The sequence below is a fragment of the Ixodes scapularis genome, unplaced genomic scaffold (assembly GCF_016920785.2).
Source record: "Ixodes scapularis isolate PalLabHiFi unplaced genomic scaffold, ASM1692078v2 PGA_scaffold9__187_contigs__length_104089568, whole genome shotgun sequence".
NCBI classification, from domain to species: Eukaryota; Metazoa; Arthropoda; class Arachnida; order Ixodida; family Ixodidae; genus Ixodes; species Ixodes scapularis.
The window spans coordinates 34,684,135-34,711,009 of NW_024609884.1; the positions used below are offsets into that span (position 1 = coordinate 34,684,135).

General features: G+C 45.6%; 1 protein-coding gene across 2 annotated transcripts; it reads left to right on the plus strand.

Annotated features, from left to right (window-relative positions):
* Positions 1–32: 32 nt before the first annotated feature.
* LOC115316503 lies at positions 33–25,724 on the plus strand. Of its 2 annotated transcripts, XM_029975872.4 has the most exons (5): positions 33–370; positions 5,548–5,661; positions 19,942–20,111; positions 21,257–21,443; positions 25,199–25,724. In XM_029975872.4, the coding sequence occupies exons 3-5, from the start codon at positions 19,942–19,944 to the stop codon at positions 25,262–25,264; spliced, it is 423 nt and encodes a 140-aa protein (XP_029831732.1). In that variant the 5' UTR covers positions 33–370; positions 5,548–5,661; the 3' UTR covers positions 25,265–25,724. The 2 variants fall into 2 exon arrangements, with proteins under 2 accessions (XP_029831732.1, XP_029831737.1); XM_029975877.3 differs by lacking the exon at positions 5,548–5,661 and having other exon boundaries at positions 42–370.
* Positions 25,725–26,875: the final 1,151 nt, after the last annotated feature.

Here is a 26,875-nt window from a genome sequence, read left to right on the forward strand (position 1 = left end):
AGGGGGGAGGGATCCAGACGTCGAATTGCAGCAAACGTAGGGCTGAGGTCGAAGCACCGTAACGAAACCGCCGGCGCCATAGCAACGCTCAGATAGCAGTTACGAGGCTACGAAACGAGAAAAAAAAAATCTAACAAGAAAAGAAAAAAAGAATACATATTTTCCTCCCCGGGCTGAGCTCATGAGGCACTCCAACAAACTTGTGTACGCTCCCAGAGGACCGTTGAATCCTGCCGTTATCGCGGCGAGGCAGAGAAACTTTGGACCTTAACCGCTCGCTCGGCGAAGCCTGGCTCGTCACAGCTAGCAGACAACGCCGAGTCGCCACTTCCTCCCGCCCAGCCAGCAAGTTCCCCGACTCGAAGACAACGTAAGTAAGGGCGACATTCCTGGGGCGCTGTTGAAACTGAAACGCTTCTTTGCCAACAGCCTACCTTTGGTATAAGGTATACTGCTGGCGCCATAATATAGGATAAAAGAGGAAAAAAAGAATATGTTTCTCTCCTTACGCAGACAGTGTAGTTTTGTTTTTTTTCTTCTTCGAGTTGATTGGGTGCTAGATGGTGGCTGCCAGTCCACTAGGCCTGAGACGCAATCTAGCTTTTGCTTGTTGCTGGTAAGGCGATCGAATTGTGCAGCAAGATTTGCCACCCGTCGATGTCTGTAAATTATGACTTTTTTTTTTTCTTTTTCTGAGGATGTATGTTTGTTTACATAACTGTTGCGTCCATGGAAGCCATGAGTGGTTGAGCGATTTGCATTCTTGCGGGTGTCGGATGTCCAGTGACGTAGCAAGAATGAAAAAAGAAAAAAGAAACAAAACCGCCGACAATTTAAGGCGACTTTAAATACGTGTACTCCCTGCCAATAGGAGCCGCAACACTCGATATGGCCCTTTGCTACGCCCACGGTCTCGGTAAGCTGCATTATCTTTCGTTGTGCCGTATACGGCGAAAAGTGTTCTAAAACACGTCTTTGGCGCATCGAAACGTGAAGAGAGGAAATCCAATCAAGGCGCACACAGAGAAGGTATAGAGAACGTGCGCTGACGAGGCAGCCAACCTCGCGCCGTCAGTGGTTAAGGTCGGGGGTAAACAAAGGCACGAGGTGCGCCAGGAGCAGACGAACTTGCACCACGTAAATTTCGTTCGAGCCCTTGAAAAACGGGTGTAGGGATCCGCCAAATGAACGTGGAGTGCTGGTGTTACTCACATCGTACACGATAACACGTAAAAAAGAAAAAAAAAGAAGAAACAAATGAAGAGTACCGTTACGGACAACTCCATTTCTCACTTTGGTTTCCAACGCCAGTGGTAGGCGCCATATATTTAAGTCGCTCCCTTACCACACCCTGATAGTCGTGCGTCCGCTGACTAAGTGCTACAACTTTTCCGTGAATTACGTGTAGCCGATGTGATTCGCCACCCCCTTGCAGAGAGAACTGAACTTCTAATCGAGTGGAAGTTATTTGCGTACCATGATGCGTTGTCGGCAACCGACTGGAATCACGGGTGGAACACGTGGTACTGTCATGTACCTTTAACGACGCAGGTCGAATTTACTCCATTTCCGAGAAGGTAAATGCAGTGTGTTTTTTCGCACGTGTAACGGTAAACATCGTCTGTTTTACCTGCACTACCTTTATCTGCCACAAACCATTCAGAAATCTGTCGAAAAAAAAAAAAGAATTAGCCATATCTGAACTTTTGGCGTAGTCCACAATTCCATATCGGTGTACGATATGAAATTGTGGATGTGTATGGCTTGTCGGTTTCCGAAGATTAAGTTATTTCTTGAGTGGTGTGAACGACTCGCAGATACCTTAAGCACGTGTCTACATGTCTGGTATTTTGTTATTTTTTCTATCCACTCGATGAATCTGCATTTGAGTCACAAAAAGCCGCCATTACTGGAGGCTGCAATACGCTTCGTTGTTGCTATCTCTTCCTCGTGGCTCTTTCTATGCACGAGTACAACGCAAAGGTACGCCGAATATATTTTCGCGCTGTGCTTGTTTCTTTAAATAAAATTTAAGTGCACAAATACTTCGTCAACCGTCTCGCGAGGAAGTGCTGCTTTGTGTGAAACATTTCCTCCCGCCGACTCCTATCTACAAATAAGAAAATCGTACAAAAAAAAGACAAGTTCGACTATTTCGGCGTTTTTACTTGGTTTTCTACGTTTATAAAGCTATATGCTGTTAAAAATGAGGGAACGCACGTTCCTTTCTGTGAAGCGGATTTATGGACGACTGCCTTCAAGGAAGTCTTTTGTTTTTTTGTTTGTTTGTTTGTTTGTTTGTTTGTTTGTTTGTTTGTTTGTTTGTTTGTTTGTTTTTCGAGACGTATTATGTGCAGCTATATGCTTTACAACGTTTCTGTCAAGCTTAGTTTTAACTTGTATTAATTAGAGTATAGGTGTTAATGAAACATCGTAAGACTGATGAAGTCACCTTTTTCGGATGTAACTAAAACAAAGGCTGTAAAACGGGACCCGTAGGAGGAGGAGGGTGTGGGGGGCTAGCTAATCCAAACAGTCAGGCAAAAAAAACAAAAAAAAAAAACAGAAAAAAAAGAGCACACGGCCCTTTACGTCGGATGATTAAATAATTAATTGCACCACTGGCCTACTAACTCCAGCCATCGTTCACTTCCATGGCGCGTGACGCGCGACGGAGGAAACAAAAAAGAAGAAAAAAAAAGGAGGGGGAAAAAGGATGAAAAAGGAAACGCGACCCCACCCGTTCATTCTTCAAATAAACACAATCCTTTTCCCCGACGGTGGCGGGAAATGCCTGCTTTATCTCGTCACGCATCAGCGTATTATACACTCAGCGTAATGTGCGCATAAATCAGTCATGCGTTGCATACTTCATTCGTCCTGTTTACTAAAGTTCGGAGCGACGTTATTAAAATTCAGCTATAATGGCCTAGTCCCACTGGAGCGACAAACGACAAGCAGTGTCGCGCAGCCATGCCACACACACATCGTGGGGAACCTTTCTTGGGCTTGAGTCTAACCGACTGGCAGAAGATCCGCGTTTGCGAAGGTTGTTCTGGAAAAAGCTGATTTTGTTATGCTGGCGAACAGTGTTGCTTGTTTGCTTGCCACATGGAAACATGTTCCCGCATGACCTGTTTACTCATTTATTTATAATACATCTACGATTATAGGCTAGGGCCATAACAAGGGCGATTTCTTTCGTATGTATGTACCTTGCCGGTATTCGATGTTCCTACTCTAACATCTTTTAGGGGCGAAGCTCCCTAGGGTCTAGCCTTGTCCGTCCGTCCGTTCGTCCTGACGGCGTCCGTGCTCACATAAAAAGAAAAAAATGTTTGCGCAGTCGACAGGATTCGAACCTGTGCGGGGAGACCCCAATGGATGTCTAGTCGATCGCCTTAACCACTCGGCCACGACTGCGGGACGAGTAGGGGGCTCTGAGATGTGGTAGGAACTCAAGAGTCATGGCGTGTCATGGATGAAACGTTGCATGTAGCCGCTCAACGTCTATACAGGAGAGGCCGCTGCGGTCAAATGCGTATATAATCGCGTTAAACTTTGCATGCATTGGCTCGACGTTTATAGACGAGAGGGCGCTGCGGTCAAATGCTCAAATGCGTATATAACCACGTTCCGTACCACACATTCTCTTTCTGACATGGACCGTTGACTTAAGCGGTGGAGATGCGTTCCCACGGCTTCTAGCGGATCCAAGCTCATCCGCTAGAAGAACCACTGGCTTTGCATTTCACCGACCATAAAGCAGTAATAATAAACTCCAAACGGCAACCCGGAACTCAGCACTACCTATGAGCAATAAAAAAAAAAAAAATCAGCACCATCAGCACTACCTATGAACAATAAAATCAGCATCATCAGCACCACCAGAGCTTCGTCCCAATCAACATCATTCACCACGTGGAGAGGCCGTCATTTTTTTGGCTAACGTTTGTCTTTAAACGTGTGTATACGTCAAGAGCCTCGTACCCCGGCGTGTGTTTTGCCGCTCTTGATTGTTCGATTATGTCGATGAATTAGCCTTGGCGTGTTTACACGCACCGTATTGTAGAAAAAACGAAGAAAAAAATGACCTCATTGACTTTGTTTTTGTGACTGTTTGCTACCAAATGGCACCAGTTTTAGATAATTGTAGCCAAAAGTATTTTCTTATTCAGCGAGAATTCATTGCGTGAACACAAGTGTATTAAGCTCCAAATAAAACAACCTCGTTCAATTAAAGTAGGTTTATGAGAATGTTTCAATGACTGAGGGATCAAATATCAATTTTTGTCGTGAATTCGCGCTTTCCCTTTACACGAAACCTATTATAGAAAAAAAGAAAAGAAGACAAAAACGTTTTCTTCCAAAAACAAAGGTTGCCTCATACCGTACCGTTAAATACCGCGGAAGCGCTCACTTCATTCAAGCGCCCACTATTAATAACTCTCAAACTTGAGAATTCTGCAAATTATATGTTAAGCGCACGATTCGAGAGGACGAGCGTTCATATCTAGATTAATCCAGTGTTTAGCATAGCCACAGAAAGTTGTGCAAAAGTATGCGGAGCGCAAACTCGTCTGCTTCTTTTGCAGAGGTTGTGTTGGCGTCAGAACGCGTAGCCCTGATTGGCTGTGCTTGAAGAATAGTGGGTAGACCTCAAGGCAGCTTGCTTTGAGGTCTACCCACTCTCCTTCAATTAGAGCCAATCAGAGCTAGGCGTTCTGACGTCCACACAACTCCTGCGAAGGAAAAGGCAGACGAACGTGCTCTCCGCATAGACCTGTGTGTTAACGCAACACAGCTCGGAGCACATGGAGCTGCAGCCTGCGTTGCAGAACCCAGGTTCCTGGGCTTAATCAACACCACCTAGATAGTCAAGGACTGCGAACATCCTCCTCTTCCTCCATGAAACGTAATCGCAGTTGGATGGTGCCAAATCAGCGATTGGACCCGAGCCGGATGCCGAGCGTAATTCGACGCATTTGATTGGACACGAGGCCCAGCCGAACGCTGACGCAGCTCTCGTGTCCAATCAGTGTCTTCACTCGACCTCACTGTGATGACGTCAAAATTCTAGTGCACAAACTTTGTTTATCCACTTTTTTTTTTTTTTTTGCTTAATTCCCACTTCTGTCCGTTTCGATCATGACGAGCATTGTGCCGGCGTGCGGTCGTGTATCATTCCTGCGTGATGCACGACCCCAGCATAGCAGTAGTACTCTACTGGCTACATTTCCCGTCTACAGTGGAGGCAGCCAGCACCCATTGGGGCTGACTAACCTCCCGCGCTTCTAAACAAAACGCACAATATATTAGCCCGTCTGTGGGTTGTTAGAATTTCAGACAAGGCGCTCCGTCTAGAAAAGAATCCATGATGGCCGTAGTTCGGAGTCCGTAGCAACCTCCCAAAGGGCCTGGCTGAAGCACACACTTTGGAATCTCGGGCGATATAGTAGGCGGCAGGCAACCGGAAGAACGGTTGGTTGCTTATCAGCGCGCGTTGTTCTCGAGGCCCACGCCCGGATTCTTCTCCTCCGTACGCAGACGCGGACACGTCCTCGCCCGATTGCACCGGACAGAGCGCCTCCATCTTCGTCCGACGTACGCTACTCGGAAAATAATCTGGCAGAAGCGGTCTGGTCGTGGGGAGATTGAAAGGTGAGCCCACTTCTCCTTGCATGGATGAAGTGTACGCTGAATCGATAGGTTGATCGATGGTCAGCGCGACGGCCAATCGCCGTTTATACCGCACCCCTCGGTTCGGTGCTTCCTTAACATGGCTACAACAAAAGAAAGAGCGCAAGTGTGGCTGATGTATGGATTGTATGTATTTGGGGCTCATGTATCCGGCAACTCTGTTACCCAACGCCAACATTTTTTTTTTAGGGGGGGAGGGGGGATAGCACGTATTCGCCCTTTTTTGTTTAGCAACAAACTCAGTGGCGCCATCTACTGGGTAGTCCCGGCACACTTCCGGCTCACGTATATTTCCTCGTTTTTTTACTTGTCATTCTTTTATCATAAGAGATAATTAAGGCTCATAGTGCTATAAGTGGACATTTCCAGAAGATAGAGTGTATATTTGATTGCGCAAATACTGCCAAAACCGCGTTGTGCTTCAGAGCTGGAAATGGTTGGGGGCTATTTGCACACTGGCACCACCACTTTTCAACTTACGGGAGAAAACGAAGACTTCTTTCGTAACATCGCAACTACACCTTCACCTTAGTTTGAACAACGCCTCCTGTACAGGAGGCATTAGTCTGAACTATCTGTGTGGGGGATATTGTTTTTAATACGTTCCTTTACTGGTAGGAAATTTTCGAGGAACGATTTTAAATAGGGAACTGGGATTGTGGTGTTTACGCTATGCTCCTCTCAAAACTTAAAGGGGCCATGAAACGAATTTTAGGATGGGATAAATTATTTTAAATTGGGACTTTACTAATCGCATATCGTTTAATTGGCCAAAAGAAAGAGTGTAGAAAGTCAAAAGCCAGCTTTTCGGTACGAACATTTGAAAATATAGCGGACTATTTTGTACCTTCTTGCCTTCGAAAGCTCTCCGCCTTTTCAACATGATACATCCGCGGTTCCCAAAGCGCGTCAGCGGTGCCAACCTGACGTCAGCCGAGCCCAGCTCACGCATTGGACACGAGAACTGCGTCACTCCGACGTATGCGCTCGTCAACAATAAATCCGCCGCCGAATATTCGGATTCGTGTTCGTGGCCGATGAGTGCCCTGACGGCACTTATCGTCACTGGGGAATGACAAGTTCTATGGTGTGCATAAAAAGCATGGTCATCGCACTGGTGCTAAGAGTCATCGCACGGGTACCAAAGAATGTCACGACCACGTGATTTCACGATTCGCATTTGAGTTGAGAATTAAAGCTAATGAACAAGAAGTAGGAAAATCATTTCATGACCCCTTTAAGTATTGCGTTTTGGGGAAGGTGTATGTAGGTGTGTGTGTGGGGGGGGGGGGGCTGCATTTATGTGCATACAGTAACACTGTTTATACACAAGCGTGTGATCATAAGATAGGCACAAAGCGGAACTAAAGAAAGTGACCGAAGTGTTCACTCTTCCCAGAAATCCGTCAAAAGGAGTTTGTCTGTGCATGACTGGCGCGCACCATTCCAAGAGGACTGTTACTCTGGCAACCAAAGTAAATAACACGTCCGGCTAACAAAGACGCAAACAGCATTAAAACACTCCTCTCTACTATATCAATTCAGGACCTGTGAGTCCATTAAGACCACTAAAAGAGCTACGCAGTCCGAACAGCAGTAATATGAGAAAACATGTGAAAACATTATTTGAGACAAAACCCCGAGACTGAGGAAAAACGAAGGACGACACAACACACTTTGTGAGACTTTGTGTGTTGTGTCGTCCTTCGTTTTCCCCCAGCTAGTTTGCACCCTAACTTTTGGTTCGAAAACATTCCTTGGCATTAACATGTGTGTGACGAGATTATGGATATACAGGATACACAGCCAGACGTTCAGAGCTCCGCTAATTCTTACTACCGAGCGGTAGTAATATCTAACAGATCTACGTTGTTAATTGAGACTCCAGCTTGTTAGGAACTAGGCTGCTACCCTGTAGGTTTTTTCATTGGAGCCCTTGGGCTGCTCTTATTTGTAAATGGTGAATTCGCAACCAAAGCTATACTGACATTGGAACCCGTGACAGGTGGTGGAATAAGAGAAAACATAAGACATGCTTTTCCTTATTACGTGAAACGACTTTTGGCTAGTTCCGGATTTTGTGAAGCGGGATTAAGCTGCCCCGCTAGATTTAGGGGGAAAAGGGACGTCACGTGACCTGAACACCAATTTAGTTCCCCCGCTAAATTTATCGGAAAAAAATGACGTCACATGGTATCGTGTCACGTAACCTATACACTAACTCAGTTTCCCCGCTAGATTTAGCGGGAAAATCTACGTCACGTGACCTACACACAAATTCAGTTTCCCCGCTAAATTTAGCGGATAAATTGACGTAACGTGGCCTGGTGTCACGCGACCTATACACCAATTCAGCTTCCCGCCAAATATAGCGGGAAATTTACATTACGTGACACCGATTTCATATCGGTGCAGCCACGAGGTGCAGCTCTCGCTAAACGTTGGTGATGCTGGAACGCTTCATGTATCCAACAAAATTGCCGAGCAATTTGCCATAAATTTTTTGTAACACATTCTCGGGCTTGAAATGTCAGGTCTGAGTAACGGTTTCCATCGGGTTACCTGCGTATACAATATAATAAATATAACATCCGTTGCTACGAAACATAAAGACACTGAGAATGGGGAATAGTTAAAATTTTGAACGATACCCCATTCAGTTTTAAAGATTGGGGTATAGAAAATTTTCTCTAACTAATTGATTTTACTTTAGTTCTGCGCCTCGCCGGGCAACAATACTCCTTGACGTAACGGGAAAAAGAGGAAAATTGACGCCCTCGCCGGGGGGGGGGGAGGGGAGGGGAGGGGAGGGGAGGGGAGGGGAGGGAGGGAGGGAGGGGAGGGGAGGGGAGGGGAGGGGAAGGGGGGGAGGGAGGGGAGGGGAGGGGAGGGGAGGGGAGGGGAGGGGAAGGGGGGGATGTTTTTAGTTTTTTTTTTGCCCGATCCCCCGAAGGTCGTCCTGGTGATATCCCACACTGACTGGTGATAGTTAGGGGGAGAAAATTGGTATTAGAAAGGCGGGAGGAATCATATGTTAGTCTTTTTAGACTCGGGTTAGGTGGCGCAAGCTACCGCCCGTTACAAAGGGTATGGCCATTACCATCCATTTATCCGGGAGTAAACAAAAGTGAGGATAGTCCCCTAATCTCGACTGAATGCAATTTCACCGATACCCCATGGCTAAAGATGTCCGGTCAATTTGACCGCTGGAAGACCGTGTTGACCGATTGAACGGTGACTGTTAAGTTTGGCGAGCTTGCAAATTTGTTCTTTATTGTGTCAAGCCTCTCCGGTAAATATCTTCGATTAGGCGGCCGACGAAGTACCGCTACAGGCAGAGCTATACTTGTCAGAGGATGCCTATATCGGGAGGATGAACGTTTATCTCGGAATCCCATAAAAAAAAAGGCAAAATCTGCGTTAAAGGAGCAATGCATCCGAAAGGGTCGCAGTGCACGCGTGACTGAGTGTCGGGCACAGGAGTTGCGAAGTTGATGGCGCTTTTTGTAGACATCTCTGGCACGTTCGTAAATATCTGCAAGAACTTCGCCATCTATTATGCATCTATTATGCCTTGTAATTTTCAATTTGTAACCGCAATCTTTTTTTCTTTTCTTTTCTTTTTTTTAACGTTTACATGACTACGTTTAACCTTTTTGGAGAGGTAACTGAAAAAGAGCCGTAAACCAATCCCTACAAACACGCTTTATTTTGCAAGTTTAAATTGATCTTTCTGTTTCCGTTTTTAGATTTCGCACCATCAGCAACCGATTGTAGGGTCCCGAAGGTTGCTTCTATAATCTAACTCGTGCAATTCCGCGTCTATCTGAGCGACCAGTTCTATGGCCCCCTTGACACGAGGGATGCAGAAAAGGAATATGCACTCGAAGTGCGCTCTATGTCGGAATTTCAAGGTCTCCGAGTCAGGTGCACGATAACCACGCTCAGTGCAACACACATGAGAGTGCCTGAAAACGCGAGATGTCCATCAACGTCAGCTGAACGTACCCGCTTGACCGTCGTGGGGTTGTCGAGCTCCGGCAGGGAACAATCTTGATGTGTTCTGAGCTGACGACCGCAAATCGCGCGACATCGACATAAATGCAGGGTCGGGAACGCAGGCGCCGCTCGATTTTCTTCGATCCTGGCGCTAAAAATGTGCGTAAAAGAAAGCGAGAGCGAGGCAAATTCTGCATTTAATGGCGTGCGGGGTTTCATTAGGCGGACTCAGTCCGCCCAGGTCGAAAAGTCGTTTCATGTTTCCCGTCACTTCTCGTGGAACACGAGATTCGGACACACGAAGGGAAAGCTCCTGCATTTGCTCTTGGCGTGTCTTGCTTATTTTAAATAGTTGAATTTGATTAGGACAACCTTACACAACACACACACACACACACAGAGATATATATATATATATATATATATATATATATATATATATATATATATATATATATATATATATATATATTGAGCGTCAGCATATATATGCTGACGCTCAAATGAATGATCACAATATCAGCTGTCAAAGCCGTAGCAAACGTCAAAGTTTCTTTTTGTACAGTGGACGACGCCCGTTTAACTTGAAAAGCAGCCTATTAATTATTACTGGGGCTATCACTTTTAATTCCGCACAAATTGGCGTTTAGGTAACTATCATAAAATCGGCGGTTTTTCTTTTTCAGCATTCTACTTTGTACTCGACGTATAGTCCGCAGAAGCAAATTTCGGTTGAAAAGAAACATTTTTTTCCTTAGGTAGTCCGCACCCGGTGCCAGCGTTGGTGGTAACCCGTTACAAGTAACGGTGTTACTTGTAACGCCGTTACACGTATTACTTGTAACATTTAACACGTAACACGTTGCTTGTAACATGCTACTTTTTCGGTAATGGGTAACGTAGTTACGTTACTCGTTGATCGTCCCAAAACTTAGGAATAAATTACACCGATTTTCCTCCTGTTTCTAGGCGTCAAATTATATTAATTCTTGCACTCATCCCACATACCTTCTAAATTTTGGCTTTCTTTTCCTCATGCAAAAGACTTCCACGTTATAACGTTTTAATTAAGAAATAAACAGTAACGCAAAAGTAAGGTGCGTTACTTTTAATCGGTAAAGCTAAATGTAACGCGCATTCCTTTTATTTTGAGGTAACGTAGGTCCGTAACGCGTTCCTTTCATTTGCAGGTAAAGAGTAATGTATTTTGTAACTTTTTTTTCGGTAACGCCTACAACACTGCCCGGTGCATATTCCGCACCCGGTGCCTAGTCTGCAGGTAAAAAAAAAAAAAAGGAAACAAAAACATAGGCGCATTACGCTTTGACAAGTGTCTGATAATAACAAATTTGAACCGGCTCGCTAGAATCGGCGTCTTAGCTTAGGCTATGTGAAAGAACGCCTGCCAAGTCTGGGGAGCTCCGGCTCTTGAGATTCGACTTCATGCGCATACTCCGCTCTTGCCATGCGGAGCACACGTTCGTCTGCTTCTATTGCAGGGTTGTAGAGACGTCTGAACGCCAAGCTCTCATTGGCTCCGAGTGGAAGGATGGTGGGTAGACCTCAAGGCGCTCTGATTGGTTCTGAATGAAGGATAGTGGGTAGACCTCAAGGCAGCTTGCCCTTGAGGTCTACCCACTATCCTTCAATCAGAGCCGATCAGAAATCTGACGTTCTGACGTCAACGCAACACCTGCGGGTCTGGAGTCAAAAAATAAATATTATGCGAAAAAAAACAACTTTTTTTAGAGCACTATTACGGCGAGAGATTTATTTTAAATTCTGCACGCAAAGTCGAGAACGTCACGGAATGGTCATGCACTCTCTCCACCTCAACGTGAACGCGAAGCCGTTCCACCTCTCCTCCACGCGCCCGAAATGCCGTGAGAGAAAACAAGTGGAAAGGAGGTGACTGCCGACTAAATCGCGTCTCTCATCGTCAATATTGCTCTAAAATTTTTTTTTTCGCGTAAATCTTTTTTTTTTTTTTTTTTTGTTAGGCGTGTTCCAATTAAATTGTTTAAAAACATGTTTTCATTTCTTTAAAGGGGCCCTTTAAGACACAGATTTTAGCAAGCCGGCTCTGTATAGACCTTTTCACCCTCCGCCGCATGGGCGCTGCCATCTTGGAATCACGTGATGCTGCCGCCATTAGGTTGCTTCAACTTGTTGCTCCGCTCTCCCGTCCGCGCCTTGGCGGATGCGTTAAATCCGTGTTTTTCGTCGTGTTTTACCGCGTCTCTTGCCTTACTTCGTAAAGTGTTGTCCGATACTTATACTTACCATGCAATTGCATTACACCATTATGCGCGCAACTTCTGTAGTTGATTTTGTAACACGTTTTGAATATTTTTTACCGTCGGCGTGCGGAATACGTGTGAAAAGGTTTTATAGGAACAGGAATCAGCGTTAGCACTTCCGTACGTTGAATACATATCTGTCTCGAAGAAAGCCTCGAGGGTTCAAATACCAATAACTTATGAGAACTGAGGTCTGGTTACTAATAAGGGCGGAACATTTGGAATAGGAAGCCCAATGTAATTACATATATGAGTGCGCATGGGTTGCAAGGAAGGAAACAAAAACACTCGGCGAAATTAGCCACGTGTTTTTCCTGTAAGCATGGTGTTTTGTAGTTACAACAGATCGAGAGCAGTTTCTCTTGATAATACTAGGGAACTTGTGGACAAGACGTGGCAAGAAACGTTTAGTTCGAATTATTTTTTTATGCTAGGAATAATGGTACCTTAACATTAGGCAACTTGTTTGTTCGCAATATCACACCTATATCTGTTTTACGTTCTTAATCGCGTGTGTGATATAAGCATTCGCTTTATCGGTTTATTTGTGAATTCCACGGAATTGTATATCGTGCTTGGTCCCATGTCCATAGTCTTTCAGTTGCTTAATTCATTTTATAATATAATCATGCAGTTTCAATTAATCTATTTTAACACAGATATTTTGACTCCCCGCGTAAGAAACTGTCACAGACAGCTTGACAGTGCCTATGATTCACAAAATGTGACGCCGAAAAGAATCCTTCTGTATGAAAATCACCCGAGTGCAGCCGGTTGTCGACTTCGAATAGGGAGTTACTTTCAGTACATGGCGGCGTCCAAATGTGCAAAGCGCATCGTTTCAAATCAGTGAACAGCTTTCTACACAGGTTCATTGGGTGGTGCCTGGCGTTCGACTTCACCCTAACTTATCGGAGATCATTTCTTTTGCGCTCTTCAATTTCATTCGGCAAATTTTACGGAAGATGAATATCAGACTTTATTTGAAATCTGGCATTCACTTATCTTGCTATTCTCATACCTTGAGAACGTCGTAAGCAAATGTCCATATAACAAAAAGTTTATTTAATAAGGCCAATATTTTGAAATGCTGTAAATGAGTACTTTAGGCAAAGAAATTTTCTAGTCAGCCTAGGCTGGTCTATCAAAATATTTCTCCAGCACTTAATTTGTTTAAATAGAACAGGCCGAGACAATATCACTTTTTTATATTATCTACGCGATTATATTAAACTTTCCTAGTTATTATAAAAAACGTTTCCAGTCTCGAAGTTAGAAAAGTTTGGTGTACGGAAACCAAACATCGAACAGTAAACTTGTCAGTTCATCTGTTCTTGATGATTCAGCAGATTGTTAATCATGTTGTCGACCTGATTTTTCACTAAGTACTGATGCAATATAAGATGATCAGCTCAATATCTGACTCGAGCGCGAGCTATCTACCTTCCGTACCGCTCGGTCCACGCACAGACAAGGCACGGCTGCAGGCAACGAGCGCACCTGCAGGGGGAGCTTGTCCTGCTCTTTATTTTTTTTTTCTTCTTGAAATTAGTGTCCGCGAGTACGACCGTGGACAACGGTACTTTTCACTGTGCATCAACGCACTATAGTTTCACCGCCGAACCGGGCCGAAATTAATGATGGATGGAATCAGACGCATATAGTGTTAGTAAGAAAAGATCGCAAATTAGGCTCGAAACCACTTCGTGGTTTGCCAAGTGGCTCAATACTATTGTTTCATTCGCTGTGTGCTACAAGAAAGAAATTCGTATCGCAAAATTCATCGAAAGTGGCATGAAACAGCATCACCTTCGCGTGCACGTTGAAACCGAATTGAAGCAACCTAATGGCGCCGAGTGCGCCAGCGCCCTCTACCCGCCGGTCAGGCAACTATTGAAATGAAAAGGTCTATATTGCCCCCACACCGTGTAAAAAGTTTAACTTTTAAACATACACAGTCCACGAAATATAGGCCTAAAAATACCGTATACGTTGGTAGTAAAAAAAGTAATGTAAATAAGCAAAAGGCGCTGCACAAGGGCAAACGGAAGTGGAGCTTTTAGAACATAAATGAATTCAGCTTCACTTGATTGCTTGAACCTTTTCAATAATGTGTTCTCAGAAAGACTGCGTTAGCGTGATCGGTTATACTATTCATATGGGGGCATGCATACCAGAGATAAAATAATTATAAACACCAAACAGGTTGTTGGATTTTGATACACATTTTGTCCCACGATCCGTCAAAATAATACGCCAAAATATCCGAAGAACCGGGAATCCACCTTGAGGTTCTTCTTATTTATACAAAAGCAATTATATGAAGTACATTAACATTATTCTGCACACGCCACTGCAGTGCGTTACATCGCCAACAGTATTGAACTTCAGTCACTGCATTTTACATGATGGTAGTACGAATGTGTAACATCTGATTTCCCTTGCTGTTCGAGATGTGTCAAAACTGATGATACAGCCTCACTCTACGTTGGTACTGGGAGTGTTTTTATGCTCTAATATTTGTCCACAACCTCTATTTGATATGCCCCTCGTCGGTCTTAAGACAAAATAATAAATGAATCAATAAATGTGATCCATCGTGTCACTTTCACCGTTCGTTGGGAAAAGCCGAGTCACCAAATGGGGTACATCGCCGCGTGTGTTCGCGTCTCGGTACATTTGGCATGGAGCGTCGCTGTGTCTTCAGGGCGAAACATATCCTGCACCTCTAATGTTGCAAAATTCTATAAGTTATGGAACCGAGCTCCAGTACACGACTAAAGAGAAGTTATGCATAAGCTCAGGAAAGCCTGAAACTAATGACTGTTGTACCAGCCTCACAAAATACTTTCCAAGTTATCCTATCAATCTTTTGTCTTTGATCGAACGTCATCTCGTCTGTATAGATGGGCACCAGTCTACTGAGTTATGGTTTCACTATAGCCGTAAGAGATACGGATTGGGACTATAGTAAGTCGTTCATCGCTTCTCGACTGGTATCGGGTTGTTTTCATAGAAAGTATTCACTGGCGGTCGTAGCTGTGTGCTCGACTGCTGAGCGCGTGCTGACGGCGGGCTCACACAGTTCTTTTGCAACGTGCATTCCGCAACATCAAGACTGCCGGTCTTAACAGCCTATTAATGTGAGCTCGTTCTGAGTATGCGCTCGAAACATAGCCCTCAAATATGGCGTCCAGTGAATACCCTCTATTTAGTGATGTTGCGAGTTTATAGGCTGCCCAGAATAAATGGTAGCTGGGCTAGCCACTCTGTTGTGAAGCTGAGAGTAACCTTAACCGAGAAAATTATAACCGTAATAAGATATTTTCCACAAACACAATGCTACGTTAATAGAGCCATAAATTCACATGGTTATGGTGACTATTATATCTGAGATACTAACCGTTAACTTGGTATGGCAATTTGTTGGAGCGAAAACTGTCTCTGGTTGTAGCTGAGATGCATGCTTCTGAAAGATGCCAGCTGAACGTAGGAAGATACACAAAGAGAGAGAGAAAGAGTAAGAGAGGGGAAAGGACAAGCACACTGATGAACTAGCAACCGTGTTGTTGTTGTAGCTGTTAACCTATGGAAGAGTTGTCTATTGTTGTTGGCCTATGGACGTTTAATGAAGATAAACCTCTTCTCCCAAACCCATTAGTTCCGAGATACGAATTTTCCTCCTCATCGCGTCTTATCATTATTTTCTATGTCGTCCTAATTTGTACCTCTTGAATATGGAAAGACAAATATAATGATAAGACAGCCGACCAGGAGGAATTTTCTTATCTCGGAACTAATGGGTGCAAAGGAAGATGTTTATCTTCATTACCCTTGAGCTGAGACTGCAGCCAAAGCTACAAGCGCGAGCTAAACCGTGCTTCTGGCTTTGAGAAGTGCACTTCCAGCGCAGCATTTCCAGCGCAACAATAGGCAACTCTTCCATACGGATGAATGGATGGATGTTAATGGCTATACCCTTTGTAACGGGCGGTAGCTTGCGCCACCTAGCCTATGTCTAAAAAGACAAAAACGTGATTCCTCCCGCCCCTTTTAAGACCAATTTTTCTCCCTCTAACTGTCACCAAGCAGTGTAGGATATCACCAGGATGACCTTCGGGGCATTGGGCAAAAAAATAAAAAAATCACCCCCCTGCCTCTTCCCCCCGGCGAGGGAGTCGCCAATTTTCCTCTGGTGAACCTTGTCGGTGTTACCCCAGCACCGGACCCACTGGGAAACAGGGTTGAGATTTTGGGCAGGAGCCACGCGGGAGGGAGTTCCAATTTTTCTCTGTCCTCCCTGTCCCCAGCTGTGCTAGTTAGTTGTACATCATTTAATTTTCCCTAGATAATTTCCACCACTCTTCTAGTCGTCTCTTTGTCACTGTAATCCTTTTCTCTTCCGTCCTTCCATCGTCGCCAATAAAACCCGGGGCCCCGGCCAAATCCGTTGAATCCCGGAGAAAAGCTCACCGGAGAAACGCTCACCGGAGAAAAGCTCACCGGAGAAAAGCTCACCGGAGATAAGCTGACCGGAGAAAAGCTCACCGCAAAACCGGCGGATGCGGAGAAAAGCTCACCGATTTTTTTTTTCTGATTTTTTATGGAGGCTGTTGGATCATGCGTAACATATATCAATTTATTATCACTAAAGTTAGTCAGGTTTCTCAAAAAGAAAATGTCCTTTTTTGTATTATATGCCAAGCTTATTAAGTATATTTCTCCCAAATTAATAATGGCGGGCCAGTGTTTTCTTCGGCTTACTCTCTAGGCAACTAAAGCCTAACTGAAAATTTTATGAACTTGAGTGACATGAAAGAGTTCGAAAACTTAAGTCCCTCTAAAACCTAAAAATGAAAACTGTAAACACCGAAAATCCGAAAGTGCATGCGCAACAACGCGGTGCCTGAAATTCTCTTTGAAGTTTTTATTAACCTTTGAAAACAGGATAAAACAGTTAGTAGGATATCAAGGCTTCTTTGTTCCACGGACATGCACGTTTTCTAGCCGTTCGTGCTGGTGTTTCCGCACGTTGCCTTTGTGTGATAGTGCCCTTCTAAGGTGAGCCACTCATGACTTTCAGAGCTGCACATTGGCACCGTTGTTACTCGTGACCTATATAAGAAATAGTCTTCTGTAAAGTAGCGAATAGGGCGAGTTGGTGAACGTTATACATGAAAACCGCTCAAACGACGACGACCGAGTGAAAGACAACAAACGCGATAGGACGAAGCTGTTCTCGCAACTAAAGTTTTCTTAGTGAAATTAACAGAAAGAAAACAACGTAGCCGACACTGACTGCATCAACAAATACCTACTTAACTATTAGGCACTACAGAATGTTTGGAGCTGAAACGGTTCACACACCGCTATTCATATTAGCTCACAAAAAACAAACCTCTTTATTTGACAGAGCTACCGACGGCGCACCCTCAGTTGTCAATAAATTGTTGTCTGTTTTACCGGTGTACAATGTTCTGATATCATTTTTGCGGCTTCATTAATATACAAAATGAATGATTACTAATTTCTGAGGAATTAGCAAATATGCCCAATGACCTTCAAGAATATTACAAGAAAGAGGACATAGTTAAAAAAAAATCGGTGAGCTTTTCTCCGCATCTGCCGGTTTTGCGGTGAGCTTTTCTCCGGTGAGCTTTTCTCCGGTGAGCTTTTCTCCGGTGAGCTCTTCTCCGGTGAGCTTTTCTCCGCCGCCCAAATCCGTTACCCCCTCAGGGAGGAGAGGTATGCCCCTCCTCCTCCCCTCTTCCTCTCCTCCCCTCCTCCTCCCATTCAGTTTCTCCGCTAAATTTAGCAGGGAAAAGGACATCACATGACGATCTAGCGGAGAAGCGAATTGGCGTTGAAGTCACGTAGCTGGGAATTGAACTGGTGTTGGGGGTCATGTGACGTCAATTTCGCGCTAAATTTAGCGGGCCGGTTACGCCGACGGCGACGCCCACGGCGACGCCCACGCCGCGAAACCCGGAAATGGGCGCCGAAGAGCTGCGCTCTAAAGAAAGAATTAAGGTACGACCAACACACACACACACACACACACACACACACACACACACACACACACACGCACAAACAAATAGGAGTCTCAAGAAGGGCCGTAGAAATTGTTCGGGAGGGAGAGAGAGAGGAGGTGATGGTGGTGAAGAAGGGGATATTCCTTTCCCCTAATATTTTATTATAACTCTCTGAAATGCTATGGTGGTTCGGGGATGGGGCGATACCCCCCCCCCCCCCTTCCACCCTTATGCCCCTTGCCCCCTCTTTCGACGCAACTGGAGGAATGGGGGGGGGGGGGGGCTAAATCCCCCCCCCCTCCCCATCCTCCTGTTTCGACGACCCTGCTTAGAGGAGTTCCAATGAGCAATGACGAGGAACAGCACAGCCTGCAATTTTCGAAATAACGGTTCAAGAGATTCTGGAATTAAAACGGCTCGCGTTCCATGAACTGAAGAGTGGCCATGACAGACTTTCAAGCGAAAGACTCGTGCCAGGGCACGTATATAGTGTGCGGGCGCGTTCAGGGACGTCATTTTATAGTTGATACCTTTGACGATGGAGTCAGGATTATCAGTTGTGAACGACAAATTTGATGGTGCGTGTTCAAATCGATGATGTCAAGTTTAGTGTCCTTGCGTTCTTGAAGCATCACCGCCAATATTGACAACCTGACATTACTTTTATTTCCTTATTTCCGTTGATAAACATACTTAATCCCAAACTGAGTGATCTTCGAATGTCTACCATAAAATGATTTTATCCCGCCGATGAAGAGACAACTGCCCGGAGGCGAAATTCGCCCGAAAGTGGACAACGGTAGTCGGCTGGTTGTGACCTAGCCACGTCGGGCTACACTTTGGCCAGATTCGAAAGGCCGAGATAAATCAAAAGAACGGCAGGGACGCTTTTTAGTAAATTCTGCTTTATCGGCGGAAATAAGAACGATACCAGGCTATCAACTTCGACGGTGTTGATTTTAAAATGCAATTCCCAAGCATCCATCGTGCTTTTCAGAGACCATCAAACATGACGGTCGCAGCTGATAATCTTTGTTGTGACGTCACACGTATGAGCCACGGTCGTCTCCGCGCGCTCTCTAGTGCTGCTCTTGTTCGGTGCCTAGGGAGGCGTAGGGATTTTTCGTCCCCTTAACGAAAAACGTCACGAAGACAGACGCATCTGCGGGTTTGTGAGAAAAGAAAACTTCGCAGCAATCTTTCGGCTCCTCCCCCCACTATGTCATAACACAAAGAATATTTTTGTTGACGAGTTTAGCGACCCTGCAGTGTGTTTGACCTCTTTTTCTCCCTCTCTTCGTGTATCTTTCTACGTTCAGTTGGCATCTTTTAGAAGTGAAAACTGTGTTCACTGATGGGTTACAGAAACTGACATGTCGGAGTCGTCAAGCGTCATCTGTGCATTCTTCGAATATAAAAGTCGTCAGTCGCTTGGCTAGTATATGATAACTTGCATAAGCAAGTATTGTCTAACATTCGTCCCGAGAAACGTGGGGCATGGCGGTAAAAGTCGTAACCATAAAAATGGCCGACCTTAACAGAGACGGAGATCACAAGTAACAGCCACTCGCGCTTTCTTAACAGATCACCTGGCGTGAAATATTTGGAATTGAGGTAACTAGGTTGCGATCAATTTTCGCGAGCAAATCTGCTGAAAATTTATTTGACAGTTGTCACAATGCCCGAAATCTTCAAATCGGGAGTGAACGTTTTACGGATCACCTTGGGTGAATGTTGATGTGCGCGTATGTTCGTGCTTGTTGCTATTTTGCAACCGGAAATTTTCTTCGATATGAACATTTGCCTAAAGTTTTAAGGTTTTCAATTATTCTGCCCTGACCGCCGTTGGGGCGAGTGAAGGATTTTGCGAGTAAATGTAGAATCGAATGGTGGACTCTGAATTGCAGATGACGCACTCCGAGTTCCGGGCGTTCCGCGTCGGCAACATGACTGCGGTGACGCTGTGCACCATGTGCCTGGTCGGCGTGGGCCTCCTCCTGCTTATCTCTGGAGCTGTTGTCACGGGCATCGTGTACACCGAAGTGCGGCCACCAACGGCCGATGAGAACTACGACAGGTGAGCGGCACACCTCCGTGCGATCTCCCAGCACCTCCTGGCTCCTTTGACGCCCCCTCTCCTTCATCTCTCTTTCTGTCTCGCACGCATTGTTATACGTAGCAATATGGATAAAATGCATCCGCATTATGTAAGTATAAAATGGGGGATAGTAACGTCAACAATATTGTTTCGCACTATAATTCCTAACTTACGGAGCTCCTGTTATCTTCACTTGATACCAATCTTGCATTTGCATTAATTTCATGGAAATCAATGAGCTCTACGAAATTGGGAAAGCTATAATATGCTCAAAAACCTTTTACATGAATTTTTTCCACAGCTATTTAGGCCCTACATTTCCCGTCGTTACAGCTTCTTAAAGCAAATACCACTTTCCAGACTGGGCGGTCAATGAAGGATTTTAAGTTGCGTTGCAGTTTGGCGCTTATCAGTGTGCGATTTTAATGCTATCTAGTCATGAGCATGTTCCAAATGAAACTAATAAAAATTTATTTATTCCGCTTTTTTTGAGTATCATCAAGGAAACGTAAATTTAATACTGGCCATGCATGAAAGCCATGTATATGCTCAGTTTTTGAATTTACCTTCGCATTCCCTGATACAGTTGAAGAATGATGACCTGTTTCGTATATGATGACAGGCACGTAGCCAGCAGGGAGGGGGGGGGGGGGAACCATGGAACCCAGCCCCCCCCCCCCCCCCCCCCCCGAAACAAAATCCTGGCTACGTGCCTGCGTGATGAGCACTATAGTGTATGGTCAACTCAACTGCAAAGTCTCCGGACTCCACACAATTCACAAACTGTCTTGGACCCTCCCTACTGAGGACCAAGGCGGGTTGTGTGGAGCGGAGTTATGGTACTATGATATAAAAATTGTTGGAAGTTAAAAGCATATGTTTTTTTCGTCTTCGTCCATGTATGTTGTAAGCTTTCATTTTCTGTAGATTTCAGCCAACACGCTAGTAAATGCAAAATATTGTAGCCCGACCAAAGCGAGATAATCGGCCAAGCTACGCCATGTCCCCTCGGTCGAGGAAGGGGGGGGGGGGGGGGATGCAGAGTAGCGTACGTTGAAAACGTTGTGGCCCGTGTGGTCGTATAGGCCCGCACATCGACCCAGGGACTGCGCGCGTCATCGCAGGTACCGCGGCGCCGACCTGCGGAGAGTGCTGGGCCCGCTGATGCTCTGCCTGGGCGGTTTTCTGCTTATCGGAGGCTGCGTGTTCATGGCCTTCGGCTACTACTCCAACTACCGAGACGAAGAATCTGGCTATTCACAGGCCCACGCGCGCGACTACGACAGCAGCCAGAATCCCAAAGATGTCAAAGTGAGCACGTACTGAGCGCCTCAGGTATTGGTTTAAATATTCCTTTCCGCGGCCACAGTCCCGGTTCTGCGGAGGAGACCCAGGTGTTCCCCCTGTCCTCGTCGTTTTCTCACCCTCGTCGTTTTCTCACCCTCTTTCCCTGCTGCTTCCGATGTGCGACGCTGGTGGGAAGCTGGAGGCGACCGCTCCAAGACGTCGACAACTTTTCTCTCTCGTTCAGAGGGACCGTATACACCAATGCGCGGTGGTGACGTCACGCTATTGTGGTGGCGCTGCTGTCGGTGGGGCGCATGCGTAGATCCTTTTTTTCACGCAAATCTGGTTTCTGTGCACACGCAGTGCCCCTCACCTGGTGTGGGCAAGCGAGAACTTGTCTGTAAACAGCCTGCTGTGTATATGCGGGGATGCGACGATAGTATCATGTTGAACTCAGGAGGCTCTCGAATGACTAAAAACTCTAGTTTATGGTATTGTTTTTTTGCAGTAATTGGCATAATAAATTGGTGTTTACTTTACCTCGCTATGAAGAAATAGGCAATTAGTGGCACCTGTTCTGCATAGATGCATCCAACCACAAGAGATTGATGGCAATGCGTACCGTTTAAGGACGTTCACAGGGGACACAAAGGTAAAGGGTAAAGAAAAGTGCAGTAGCGTGAAGGAAAAAAAAAAAGAACAGAACTGGCACGTCAAATTATGGAAAGAGCATTTAGACCGCATAGAAACTTTTAACGCGCAATCAAGATTGAAAGAAGACTCCGTCAAATGGCGGGCATCTCGGCGGGGGTTTAATTAAGCCCACGTGCGGGGTGGGACTTTCATAGACCGGCATTTTGGTTCGGAGCCACCGACGCGGCTGCAGCAGTGCGGAAAACAAATCATGCAGTCTTGCTTGAGCCTTTCGGACGCTTATGCTCAGCAAATAGTTTTAATTATAACGATTGATGAGTGTGATGTGCCATGACTCAAACCATGTAATTCCCAATAATACATCTAATTTTCGTTACTTGTTTGTTTATATTACCGCGCGCGCAGCTGGCCAAGTAGGCAGCGCGTGCGTGGCCCAACGGTTATCGCGCTTGCCTCCCACGCAGAAGGCTAGGGTTCGATACCTGGCCGTGGCAACACATTTTTGTTGACAGTGTAATTTGATGTTCTGGTGAATTCGAGAACCGTCTTGCTGATTCGAGGTTAGAATGTTCTACGCGCCGAACCTTCTACGCCGAACGATCCAGAAACCCACGAGGGTACATAGGGATTCCGCAAGGCGAGCGGATTCAGTTTCGCCTCAGCGTTCGATCCTGCTGCTCCGCCGCTTTCGACGCCCGCGACGCTCTGTTGTTATTTTCTTTTGCCTTTTATTCCTGTGCACAAGTTCGCCCCATTAAACGTTTCAGTTTTCTCAGTTATTTTGTTGTTTTGTCACCTTGTCATTCGTGACAATATTACCGATCCGCAAAAGTACTATTCCGCGTTCTGCCATCGGTGTTTCTCGCTACTGCGTGCCGAATGGCAGAAACCTGACTAACGTGAAAAAGAAACAAAGAGAGAGAGAGAGAGATAAAAGAGAGAGGGGAAGGGGAGAAGGAGAGAGAGAGAGATTAAAAGGTGGGAAGTAGAGCGAAGTTTTACAAATAAACAGTTGCACAGTGGTCGTTCATCCTTGGGGAAATAAAACAGCGTTGTTTCTTACAGTGCGTCAAGCATAGACAGCAGTTAGGGGGACAGAAACAAAGGTTGGGTGGCCGGAGGGGGGGGGGGGGGAGAGAGAGAGAGAGAGAGAGAGAGAGAGAGAGAGGGGGGGGGGGGGGGCGGGGGGGGGGGGCTTGCGCGCCTTGTCACAGAGCTACCGGGAGGGATGCCGTCTTAATGCTTTCCTTCGTAGTATTGTTATTAGAAACCTCACCCATTCCCGATGTCCAAAAGTACACGAAGCCCAATATCCCAATCTCCTCTCGCAGAACTTTCCCTGTATGCACAATGTTGGCGGCAATCGCAGCCTAGCCAAATGACTTCAAGACGTGTAGGAACGTGCTTTGTAGGGCCAGTTTAATGTGCCAGTATAAGGGTGATTGTTATTTTTAAGCCGATACGTTTTTTTCAATGACGTGCTTGTTACGTGAATAACGTCAATAACGTTTTCACGGTGTGTTTACGGAGCCGAGGGACACTGTGGGGAGATAACCGTCACTATCGGCTGGCTAATTGAATAAGCTGTGAGAAGTAATGTTTAATTATGTTTTTATGGATCATTTGCAACTGCCCTTTTGAAGGCGGAGATCTTTTAGTCAATAACTATTTAAACAAATTTGTAAAAGTTCTGAGATACACATGAATCAGTTCTCGGGTATGGGTCGACCAATTGCAAAACTAAATGCGAACACAACGATGCAAGCCCTTCTCACAACGATGCCTTGAAGAGCAACGTGCCCATGGCGGGCAAACTGTCGTTATATTGACAGCTTGCTCTCTGCGGCTCTACCATCGGTATGCTACAAAGTTAAAGACGCGGTATCCGTCGCGTGTAAGCCACTCTTTTACGCACTTGCATCTGCTCCTGCATCTTCTTTCAGAATAAGACGACATAAAGCACATAATTTTGAATCTTTACATCAAACCCCATCGCCCTTTCGCAAATTGTGTAAATTGGTTTGTACCCTTGTTTAACGGGCACATAAAACGCCTTCAGTACGAACTCCTTTCGAGAATCGGCTAATCAGTGCTCGCTAATGGGCACACGCAGAGTCGAGATTGCGAGCTGATTCGCCGATTCTTTCAAGGAATTTGTTCTGAAGGTCTTTTAAGTTCCCGTAATGCCGAGGTATTATTTTATACCCCTGTTTCACGGGCAGCTAAAAGGTCTTCAGAAAGAGCCCCTTCAAGGAATCGGCAAGTCAGCTCGCGATCTCAACTTCTCGCCTGCCGATCGGCGTGCACTGTAGTTCTCCGATTCTTCAAGGAGTCGCTATGCTGAAGGCCTTTGATGTGCCCATAAAACAAGGGTATTAGCCCCTAATAATTTCCGCCCTCAAAACGGCGATTGCAACATGGCTTATAAAACCTATTTCTAAAAAAAATTAATAATGGTAGTTTGCTTAGGCAACTGATTATGGACGGTTATTCCCCATATAATGTCTGTCGAGATAGATTAACGTACAATGATCAATATATCCTCGTAATGGGCACCTGAATTTTTTAATGATTTGATTAAAAGTATTTTCATGTAAAAGACTCATAACGTTTTACCATGCGCGTTGATAAGCAATATCAATTAAACGAATTAGATCCTGCGTGCCTCGTGAAAGACAATTAACAAGGTGTAAGTCGTGTTAGCGCTAAGATCTTAGCTTAACATAGGTTACGAGTACGCTTAAATTACACATGAGTACAGGAGGAAATGTTCGACGCTGGCACAGCAGCGAAATATATTGGCACCTGACCCAATTGAAAATGACAAACTATTATCGTAAATGTGCGTCCATGACATACTCGTACAAACTATGCAAGTCGCTTGTGTCTTTCGCTCAGCTAATTATACTATTTCCGAATGGCGCACGAAACCATGATAAGCTTCATCCTTCCTTATATTTTTAATATGTGTGTCATTTGTTTCGCTACAAAGACGGCAATCGGACCCTCGACAACACGTTAAGGAACAATGCGAGCTCACTTGCTGTCGTTGTAGCAAGTGACACCCGAGAGTCATATACTATAGCTCCGCTGATGCAAACGAACAATGGCTGCTTCTCTTTCAGTTGTATGACCTGCGCGGCTCGTCGAGGGAAGACGCGGAGGCCGGGGCGAGGATGATGGAGCGTTGATCGTCACCTCCAACGTGCAAAACCCACCAACTTGTACATATGCCCAGAAAACATCACAACCGCCTACGCTCTCTCCGTTGGTTTTCGAGTTTACACCGTGAAAACCAGCAAAAGAGAGAGAACAAAGAAAACGATTGAAGAATAAATTTGCGTAGTTAGGAGTCGCGAGGTAACTGTATATCTGTTTTCATCGTTTAAGCAAACTTTTAATGTCGCCTTTGCCTTTTTCGTTTGTTTAGTGGCCAGGGAAAAGGATCGCGCTCGTTGCAAAGGCTTTTGTTAAAATGTCATTCCCGAATGCCAGTGTATCCATTATTGCTCTGTAACAACATAGTCTGACATCGTGTGTCTTGTGTGCGCGTGTATAAATCTCGCGAAGATTTTTTTTTATTTTTTATGAATGTGTCATTGTTTGTCGGTTGGGTACTCCTCTAGCGAATAAAGACATATCTGTATAAAATTCCGCATGTACCGTAAATCCTATAAAAATGTATTTCAGGGGCTATGCAGAAGATCTCTACACCCGAGGCCTCCTCGAAACCAGCAACACCACAACTTTCAAGAGTGCCGCGCGCAACCAAAACCTACCCATCCGTAACAGTGGTTCGATTAGGGTTAAATTAAGCGCAAGAATAAATTACGGCAAAGCTCGGGAGAGCGCACCGGCATATCGAGAAAACATTTTCGTAGTGAACCAAATGATACGATCATTGTCACCGCTGTGCGTGAAGATGCCACTGCAGGCCTCTGCAAACCGAATCGACAGGCTAAAGTAAAGTTTCCAGAAAGGACAGGCGCTTGTCACACGAGCGATTTCAAAGCAGACAAAGAGAGCACAGTTGATCGAATGTCGAATTTATACTTCATTTCACAATTTGTGCTCAGCGTCGTCAAAAGTACAGGACTTAAAGGGGTCGTGCAACGATATTGGATAGCAATGTTTCTGAGTTTAAACAAGCTTAGCTTATTGCCACTAGAGTCAGTGACAGGCGAAGAATTCAGGTAAATCTCCTCCCACACCTTTCCACTTTAGCAGAACGCTGGAGAGGAGGCGGCCTCGTCCACTCCGGCATTCGCCCTGCGGAAGGTCAAAGGAGAGCTTTCTCTTAACTCTTAACACCGCACGCAACGCCACTGACCAAGAAGTTTCTTTGTCGCCGCACTATTTCAAGGAAAAGAGCGGACATTTTCTTTCACTCTCTTCGCGAAACTTGATGACAAAGTTGTGGGGATCGTCGCCGTTGTCAACAACGCGATCGCCGGGATTTCGTCATCAAGCTTTGCAAACCCCGCGGTGACGTGACAATCAATGCCTCGACCTGCATTCAGGTAGTGGCTCTTGCCCAGTGGCGTCACTAGGGTCAGCAAAACCCGGGGGGGTGGCCCGCGGGTGACACCCCCGGGAGCGCTGCAGCCGGGGCGGTCCGCCCCCCCCCCCCCCCCCCCCTCCCCCCGCACACCCCTTGTGACGCCACTGCTCGTGCCCAATAGACCTATTGCTAAATTACCCAAGCATCCACGGGAATGGTACGTCTACGCGCCCCACGCGCTTGCATTTCCCGTATAAAAGATTCCAAGCAAATAACCAAAATAAGGCTTTGACGAACGCAC

Bases quoted from the DNA above. Each gene is read 5' to 3' on its own strand.
- LOC115316503 (XM_029975872.4), top strand. From the start codon at position 19,942: ATGACGCACTCCGAGTTCCGGGCGTTCCGCGTCGGCAACATGACTGCG. The intron at 20,112-21,256 runs GTGAGCGGCACA...GCGTCATCGCAG, and splicing joins GCCGATGAGAACTACGACAG to GTACCGCGGCGCCGACCTGC. The intron at 21,444-25,198 runs GTGAGCACGTAC...CTTCTCTTTCAG, and splicing joins AGAATCCCAAAGATGTCAAA to TTGTATGACCTGCGCGGCTC.